We start from the raw sequence: 10,018 nt of genomic DNA on the forward strand, positions 1-10,018 counted from the left end.
CTCTTCTGAGAGCAGTGAGAACCATTTGCTGAACAGCTTCGTTTTTCATTGACAGAGCTTTCCTACCCGCCCAGCATCTTGCAGCCCCTTTTCAAGGTTTGTGGGGCCACTGTCTTCACCAGCAGTGTTTACTCTCGTCGGTGGGGAGCCAACTAATTAAGACACTACATCAGAATAGTTGCATTGTTTTCATTCTCTTAAATCTTTGCCAAAAGATTAAAAGGGTAACGAGTAACCCAATGCTTATTTCCCCACAGTACGGTTAATTTTAGTAATATTTTACTGGCAACTGTGTGGGTAAAAGAATATTTTGCAACTACTTGTTTTTACTGACGATTCTGACCCTGTGGCTTCCAGTTCATGGGGATTTCCTTTGTAAAAAGAGCCTTATTCCTTACACCTGATGACTCAACAACAAAAATGCTCTGGTTTTTAGTTGCAACTCAGGGACAGTATCCACTTCAGGTAAAGTTTGAAAACAAATCAAGGCAGTTTGCTAAACATATAGGTCTTAGAGTAGCAGCCGTGTTAGTCTGTATCCGCAAAAAGGAGTACTTGTGGCACCTTAGAGACTAACAAATTTATTTGAGCATAAGCTTTCGTGAGCTACAGCATCCGATGAAGTGAGATGTAGCTCACAAAAGCTTATGCTCAAATAAATTTGTTAGTCTCTAAGGTGCCACAAGTACTCCTTTTCTTTATTCAGGTTTTGTGTGTATTATAGTAAGGCTCTAGCTTTTATTGCTCTTTGACTCAGTGGTGAAAGTTACCTGATTGAAAAGCCTGAAGACCAAAGTTCCCTGTTCATTCACTAACCGACGCTGTCTACTTAAGCTTCCACACGCTACCACACTAACATGCCTAAAGTCTGACAAAGAGGAATGGCTTATGGGGGGGGGGTTGGGCGGAAGAGGAATTTAGTCTTGCTATTCAAACTTTGGCCTCTGCTGAGAGTCCCCAAAAGGGTACCAATTACACTGTCAGGAGAGTAAAAGTGTCAGTACCAATTTGCATGCTGGTTTTTTATGTGGATACCTCTCCACACTGGAAATTAGTCTGCAAACACCAGCACCACTGAACACTCATTTCTTTCATTAGCTCCATAACTATGTTAAAGTTCACTTCTGTGACTTTCTTGTGCCCTTGCATGTATGAAAGAAAATGCACGTGACTTCACGCGCTGGAGATTTTAATGTATGCCCTTTTGCTTCTGGCTTACATGCAGCTATTGTTCTGGTTAGCCTCTTACATTTCTCCCATCATACACATGCTTTCTAAGAGGACAGAATTAAATACTGGTTTCAGAGTTGTTTGTTTTAGAATATGGTCTAAATCAACAGAGACCTGAAAGTTAAAAGTTATGAGCCAGATCTTGCAAATGCTTGTGCATATTGAGAGCTATAGGACTGTTAACATGAATGAAAACAACGAGGAGTCTGGTGGCACCTTAAAGACTAACGGATTTATTTTTTACCAATGAAAGCTTATGCCCAAATAAATCTGTTAGTCTGTATCCACAAAAACAACGCGGAGTCTGGTGGCACTTTAAAGACTAACACGGCTACCCCTCTGATACTTGACAACATGAATGAAGTTACTCATATACATGAATCGGGGTTTGCAAGATCAAGGTCTACGACTGTTAATCTATCCTTAACTGACCCCACTGGAAAACCAACAGTTCAGAGCTGTTAAACTAAACTTCAGTTTCCAGCTTCTCTGCATGTACTGCAATCTTTGATTTGTGTGCACACAATACAAATTTGGGGCATCCAATCTGAGACGCTTTGACCCTGATTCAGAATCGCTGAGCACCCACAGCTCCTGTGGGTTTCAACTGGGGCTGTGAGTGCTCTGTGCTTCTGAATATCAGGCCCCATGTCTCAAGTTGGGCTTCCAGAAACTGAAGTATCCAAAAGCACTGGCCAATTCAGAAAACCTCACCCGTTGCGTGTGTATAATAGACAATACTTTCTGTCTGCAAAGCACAAAATCCCCATAGAAGAAAAGTGAGGAAGGGGGACAACTTCCGGATTTTTTTTTTTTTTAAGCATAAACCTAATCTATTAGTTTCCCAGTGTCTAAGTGGAAATGTTATTCCTGTAACTACACCATTAAGCTGATTACATAATTGTTTGTCAATCGCAGCTTCCCCGGCTCTCTCTCATTCACAAATCAGAAATATGATGGGTAACTATGCGGTCACTCACAACCAGAAATATCTTGTTTTAGGCATTCTCTCCTGAAAAGACTCCAGAACCCTTGCTGCTTTTCAGTATTATGCCTAGGAAAATCTTTGGAATGGTGGCAGCTATGCAACAGATGGTTGAGAGCTTCTTGTTTTTCTATCTACTCAAAGATAAAACCGCCAAAGGACCATGCCCACAACACCACACTCAACCACTAGTTAACTACTGACTCAGACAGAAGAATACCACATACAGAACTTAGGGTATGTCTACACTGGCATGTTTCTGCACCACAAATTATACCACTTTTATTAAAACGCTGTTGCGTGTCCACACTGTGCTCCTTGTGACGCTTGAGAGCATCCACATTAGCAGGTCTTGCCATGGCAAAGACAGCAGTGCATTGTGGTAGCTATCCCACTGTGCAACTGGCCGCAGGGTTCTTTGGGAAGGGTTTGCAATGCCTCATGGGGCAGGCACAGCATCACATGATGCAGGTTTCCCAATTCCATTGTTCCATGGGCATCCTACTACATTGCCAGCTGCTTTTCAACTGAAGTGGTGTGGGGGAGAGTTTGACAAGGTGTGTGTGTGTGTATATGAAGGGGTGGAGAGAGTGTGTTTTGGGGGACAGAGAGTGTCTCAGCATGTTGTCTTGTAAGTTCAGACAGCGGCAGGAAGCAACCAGTCCTGAGGCAGGGGGAGGGCGAAACCCCAACATCAGCCCTGCCTTGAAAGGGGAGGGGCGCATGTCTCCAGGGCAGCTGAGTTCAAAACAATGAGCAGAGCGGTCACTTGAGGCATTATGGGATGGCTCTGGAGGCCAATTACACCACAGAAAGCAATCAAGTGTCTACACTGGCAATAGAGTGCTGGAGCCTCTGTGCAAATAGCCTCACGACTCTCGTTGAGGTGGGTTTTTTGCAGCACTGCAACTGAGGAGTTTCTGTGCACAAAGTGGCTTGGCAGTGTGTACACGTCTGCAGTTTGAGCGCAAAAACCTACTTTACTGTGCAGAAACTTGCCAGTGTAGACAAGCCCTCATCAACACCACTTCCTGAAGTAGTACCTCCATTTTCTCTAGAGGTCTGGCATTCAAGTGCTAATCCAGCTCAACGATGCTTAGCTTGTGAGAGCTGGTGAGATCACATTTGAGATGTTTTTCACAGGTCTAAAATCAAGAGTATTATTATAGCAACATTATTAAAAAAGAAAAGGAAAAAGTAGGATTAATAATGTATTCAGATAAAGACAATACAGAATTTCTTAGAAAGCAATCAAGACGACAATGCATATCAAGTAGTAAAGGGTTTTAAAAGGAAAACAAATCCAACTTATTTAATCAAGACAAAACCATTCATGCTAGATTTCTTTTTCCCTGCATCGTTTTCCTTTCATTTCTGTATTAAGGCTTTGATTCGGGAAAGTGTGTATGCATGAAGTTAAGTCCATCCCTATTCAGGACTGCACTAAGGGCAGTACATAAGAACATGCTTAAATAGGCCCAGATTCAGGAAAGCTTCCCAATCTGCCATCATTCCCAGATTAGACAAGAATGCAGTCCCTGCATGTTAATGTATTGCGTTAATGCTTGCGTAGAACTTGCTCCAAAGAATGAGTGTATAACTATATACTGTTGTCTCTTACAAAAGATATTGGACCAAATTCAAATCCACTGTAAGCGGAAGCAACTCCACTGAAGCCCATGCCAGGGCTGCGTTTAGCTTTCAGACTTAAATTCAAAGGGAAGGGAGGGACTGATCCTGCTCTATTTTAAATCAGTGGGAGTCTTGTCAATAAATTCAAAGAGAGCAAGATTAGGCCCTGAAGCAGTATAATTACCACCCTATGCGGTGAAACAGCAAAGGTTTCTCCTTTAATACAAACTAATATTTTCTCTGCATGACACAACCTCTATAGAAGAAAACGAATATTCAGAGCCAATATGATTATTTAATGATGCTTTATAATCGCACATGAGAGTTCTAACTACAAAGCTCATGAAATCCGGGAATACTATTCTGGAAGACAAGATGACTAATGTGGCAGGTTTTCACAGAGCCCTGCTGTGGCTTGCAGACATTCTGATAGCTTCAAAATAAGTTTTAAAAGTACTACTACAACTGAGAACTAAACTTAATCCAGATGATAAATGCAGGGTACTAGAGGTCTGACTCCTGTAATCATATGGCACATCACATGTTCTCCAATGGGTTTTGCTTTGTGTGGAGCATTATCAGATTCTGCCCAGATTCAAATCTTCATTGTTCTGGTCCTTTTCTTTTATAGTCCTCAGTGTAACTGTTTCCTTGCCAATAAGCATCACTGACTTGTGCATCTTTGTTCCATGAAGATTTTAATATTGTAAAACTAATGAGTTTTGGGGTATGCAGGATTGGGCCCTAAATGAGTAGCTTAAGTCTGGGCATTGAGCAGATAAGGGTAGACTCTCTCCCCAGAGGTTCTAAATTTTTAAATATTCCCTTGGTGGCTCATCCTGCTTTTGAATCTGTACTTCTTTTCGGTCTGTTACCTATGTTTAGAACAGCTTCATCTTTCGTGTATGTCAAGTCGCCTTTCTTTTCTCAAATCCTGTTTGGAATATTTTTATTACCCAAACTGACCGGCTATGCAAAAAGTAAACCAACAAAAATGCTGAAAAAGCCAACTCTAAAAATCAGTTTTAATAATTTAAGACAATGAGAACTTGTTTTTAAAATGATCTTTAGAGCATCTGTAGACTGCTGGCTTTCACCTTCCATCTCTCCACTCCACAGCTATTTGGTCTTACAGCATTTGTCAGAATTACATTGTAAGCTGACTGTTTGTTTGTTTTGTGTTTGTTTGTAAAGCTCTGTTGACATGTTGCATTTGCTATAAATAATTACTACTAGCCATTAGATGATACAGAGTTTCCGTTTGAAATATGTAATGCTTCAGGACACATTTCATTCTAGTGAAGAACAGAATAATTATTTCAGGTTCTCACATGTATTGAAGTTTGTTCATTATAGTTTTAGACTGCCAGGACACCTCAATATTCTTTATTAACATTTGCTTATGGATGCTAATAGTGAAAATATACTACCTGCTTTGCATATCTTTCTAGCCAGAAAAAAAACTATAAATGTATGAATGGCTACAATGTGACATTAATATCCCTTGCTTTGCTATGCAACTTTTAGGTTTATTTTTCCTCTCTTTGGTAGCTTATTCATCTGACAGAATATGCTGTGTGTATTGATACAGTGAGATAACACACCAGCTATAAGAACTTTTGAGACAGCTTCCATATTTTTCTATTTCTTGTCCTCACTAGCTATTGCCAGTAGCACTTGCATTAAAAACTCTTGAAAAAATCTCTCAGGCAGGATCATTGACTTTAATTGGAATAATGAAGAATAGGCTCTACTAAAAGTGAGAAAGGAACTACTCATTTGTGAGCAAAGGTGTGACAATCTAGCCTAACCATAGAAGCTAGGAATTTCTGGCTCTTAATATATCTCTCTCATATAGATAGATCCCTTGGGGTCCTGGCCTAGTCAATAAGGGCCAGATTTTCAATAGCGCTTAGCATCGAAAATGGAGGCTTGATTTTTCAGAAGAGCTTAGCTCCCAGTTATCCACCATGCTGAGCTCTTCTTAAAATCTGATCATAGATATCACAGTGGGATCTGTTGGGTGCTGAGTGCTTCCCCCTTTTTTAGGTATCCAAGGGTATGTCTACACAGCAAAGAAAAATACATGGTTGGCCTGTGCCAGCTGATTCACGCTTGGGCTGTTTTATTGCTGTGTAGACTTCCAGGCTCAGGCTGTAGCCTGAGCTCTGGGACCTCTACCCCACAGGGTCTTAGAGCCTGGGCTCCAGCCTGAGTCTGGAAGTCTACACAACAATGAAACAGCCCCGCAAGTCTGAGTTCGCTGGCACAGGCAAGCTGCGAGTTCTTCTTTGCTGTGTAGACGTACCCTTAAAGGGATCTGAGCTTTTTTGGAAAATCTGACCCTTAGCCTCTGCCTCATTCCTCCTCCCCGCCCATGCCAAAACAAAAGTGACACTTTACTATTTCAGGTGTAATGGGAGGATTAAAGTTTGTAAATACCTCTACAACATTACTTTATAGAATTATTTGGTTTTAAATATTCTTTGCAGTTAATTTTACAGCTGCTTATTCTTCATGTGATATCTTAATTGACTGATTGTGTGTCAGTTTCTTTGGGAAAGGTTTGCCACAAATGGAACAGTAACTATAGATGGCAGAATATAAAGCAAGAGCAGAAAACCCACTAAAGTATATAGAAAAATTCCAAGAACAGAAACTGAAAGGGAAAAACATCCCCACTTTGCGTTAACATGACCTAGTCAAAGCTATTCCTTTCTGTTAAAATGAGATAAATGAGGAATTGGCAGTTCTAAAGAGAATTTTTCAGTTCATCATTCTGACTCAAGTACATCAAGCTTGACTTGGGATCAGACATGAGTAATGCCGAAGTCAACCAATTTTTTTTAATTGCGGTACTTTTCCAGTATTTGACAATCTACTTTAGAACTTATGCCAGTAAGGAAGGCTGTATGACATCACACACAGGGCTCATCAAGGTGGGAACAGGAATCTTACACAGATGTGCCTGTGCCTTGACTGCATGGGAAAGTTTTACCAATTATACAGCTACAGTTATACTGATATGTTGTTCTATAATGGACACTCTTATTCAGGCATAGGAGTGGCTTTTTCCAGATTAGCTTAACCCCCTTCACAAACAACTTAAGCTAAACCATAAAAAAGGTTCTCTTATACCAGGATAAGTGTCCACACTAGATCAGTTTAAATTTGCACCTTCCGTTTCACCAAGAAAAAACTTTTGCATAGAGACCAGCCTTTTTCAAGTAGAGAATTCAATACTTTACAGACAGATGTTGTGATTTAGGAGTTTGTCAACTATTCATCCAATCAGTGGTGGAAGGTGGTTGTTGGGTTTTTTTGGTTCATTTTTTTGGACTGATTCATGAAAAATTCACAAACAATCCTAAGTAATTCACTTCAGGCAGCCCTCTTCCCTCCCCCCCCCCAAACACACACACATCTTTTCCTGAACCTCTTTTGGTGTCTTCTCTATCCCCCTCACTGTTCAGGTGCATAAAGAGGACCTCTCTGCTTCTCCTTGAGTTGCTAGAGCTGCTCTGTAGGGAAGGAAGAATGCACTCAATTCTGTTGCTGCTCACAGCAGCTCTACCTAAGAGGAGGTGGAGAAGTGAGCACAGGCTTGAGTGGAGGGCTGTATGATGAGCGGGACTGGATACCTGGAGCTAGGAGCTGAACAGCCTCAAGGCTGAGGACAAACAAACAGACAGTTAATCAACTTTCCTATGCTCCTTTGTGCTGCTCTCAGTGGATAATGAATGTCTCAGTATTTTAAAACATAGATTTTGAATAGACAAAGCGGGAGATTTCAGGCCAAAAGAGAGATTTCTCCATCAAGCTGAGTGAGCAGTCTATTCAAAAACAGCTTATACAAATGTGACCGTAAGAAAATTAGAAAATAGGGGTTGTTGTTTTAAAAGCTGTGCACTCAAGCAGGAAAGACAGAAAAACTCTACTAGAGAAAGGTTCTGCCAATCTTGGAAGGAATAGATAAAAAGTTTTTTTTCTGGTCAACTATAGTATATTTGAGATTCAAGGCATTCAAAATAGTCTCAGAATCAGATTTCCAAAGGGGATATGAACAACTGACATTTGTAGTAAGCATTATCTGCTAAATATTTGAGCCGTGGCTTCAGTTTAAATCAGCTGTCCTTACTCAAATTCCACTAGCTACTGGAGTTCCTAACTCCCTTAAATACTGTAGAATTACTCCTTGGTCACATACTGCTATGAGTCAGCCATATATTCATTAGCAAAGTCATCCTTCCTATGTATATGCACTGTAGTGAGTGATTCTGTGGCAAATAGTCTCTGGTTAGAATTGACAGCAAGCTATAGCACACACATTTCCTAAAAACTCCCCTTGAACTTAATAGAACTACATTGTTTATTATTTGTAATACTGTAATACCTAAAGGCCACCTTCTGGTTTGGAGCCCCATTGGCCTAAGTACTGTATAAATATGTAGAAAGATATAGTCCCAGCCCCGAAAAGCTTATGTTCTAATTTAATGACAATGTCCAAGGATGAACAAGTGTGCTGAAACACCAGTTGGCAAGGGAAGGTAGCAGCTCCAGCAGTGGTGGGCAACCTGCGGTCCGTCAGGAGAATTTGATTGTGGGCCACAAACCATTTTGCTGACGTTGACCGTCCGCAGGCACGGCCCCCACAGCTCCCAGTGGCCGCGGTTTGCCGTTCCCGGTCAATGGGAGCTGCAGGGAGTGGCGGGCCAGCATTTTGAGAGAGGAAGAATGATTCTCTACTACCCTTCCATAGGCAAACTTGGAAGTCTGAATAGGACCACGCTATATTATATTCTAACAGAAAGCACTTTGTTAATCATAGTTTTATTTCATATATATGAAGCGAAAGCACAGGTGTAATCCTGCTTCTAGGTAAATTAATAACAAAGAAGGAACTTAAAAAGTTTTGCATGCTATTTGCAGTCTGTTTTAGTGTGATAAATGCAAATTACATTATCCATTCCCTGAGGGACTGACTGAAGTACATGGAAATGGGGGGGGGGGGAGGCGTTTGCACCTCAAATCTTAGATGCTCTTCCTAAATTTAACCCAGGACACAATACCCCCCATACGAATGGGGTTCAGGATTAAAACCTAAGGCATATTTTTGCAGGGCAGAGATTGCTCCCGCTCTCCTCCGTTCGCACTTGGCAGGTGATGGGTTTCCTCCCTTCAGCCCGGAGCACACACGGGCAGCGGTGGCAGGGGCTCGCTCAGCCCCGTCTCGTTGCGGGGTGAAGGGCCTGGCTCCCACTCCCCTCTCCGGGGCCAGCGCTTTGACCTCTGGCTTGTCAGCCCCTGACCCATCTCCCACCTCGGGGCCCAGCGGGAGCCAGCCCCGCGCCTGTCGGACCAGAGCCCCGCGCCTTGGCCGGGCCGGACAGCGCCTGCGCCGCTACGGCCCCGGGGCCCCCTCAGGCGCCAGGCCTCAGCCCGGGCCGGGAGCTGGTCCAGCCCCGCCGCGCAGGATGCGCCGGCCCGGCCCCGCGCTGCTCCTTACCCTGTCGGGAGGCGCTCGCTCGCCGCCGCCGCCGGTTTGCCCGTTCAGCTCGAGGGTCTCGGAGGCCGAGGCCGCGGCCATGGTGCTCGGCCGCCCGCGGGGAGGAGGCGCTCCGGCTGCAGCTCGCTTGTCCGCAGGGGCCGCTTATCCGCCGGCCCAGCCGCGCCCGGTATCTGCCTTCCCAGCGCGCCGCGCACCCGCATGCGGCGGCCGGCCCGGAGAGTCCCGCCTCGGAGCCCGCTCCGCAGTGACTGCTTCCCTTTCCGCCCGGGATTCCCCTTCGTCTCGGCCCGGCACGCCCGGGCAAGCCTCGCCTGTCTGCGCGGGCGGAGCTGCCAGCGCCTGGGTGAGTGGCCGGAGGATGTTCTGAAACGTTGTCGGCTCCGCGGGGCACGGAGCCAGACCAGAAGAAGAAGCAGGCGTCCGGGTTAACTCTAGAGGCAGCAGATTGGAAACCAACAACCGGAAATATTTCTTCACCCAGCACACCTTGCTGGGGATGCTGTGAGGGCTAAAAGTATCACTGGCTTCAAAAAAAAAAAAAAAAAAAAAAAAAAGCATTAGAGAACATTCACGGAGGATAGGTCCAGCAGTGGCTAATGGCCATGCTCAGGGATGCAGCCCCATGCTGCAGGTGTCTCTAAACCTCTTACTGTGGGAACCTG

The 10,018-nt window shown here is 43.8% G+C and overlaps 1 protein-coding gene across 1 annotated transcript in view; it reads right to left on the reverse strand.

Moving 5' to 3' along the window:
* NINJ1 (ninjurin 1) overlaps nt 1-9,805 on the reverse strand; it is a 34,151-nt gene extending 24,346 nt beyond the window's left edge. Inside the window, exon 1 of the mRNA XM_037904470.2 lies at nt 9,354-9,805. Within this exon, the coding sequence (XP_037760398.1) occupies nt 9,354-9,434 (81 nt within the window). The 5' untranslated portion in view covers nt 9,435-9,805. The remainder of the gene's footprint in view (nt 1-9,353) is intronic.
* Nucleotides 9,806-10,018: the final 213 nt, after the last annotated feature.

This window comes from Chelonia mydas, chromosome 7 (genome assembly GCF_015237465.2).
Source record: "Chelonia mydas isolate rCheMyd1 chromosome 7, rCheMyd1.pri.v2, whole genome shotgun sequence".
Lineage (NCBI taxonomy): Eukaryota > Metazoa > Chordata > Testudines > Cheloniidae > Chelonia > Chelonia mydas.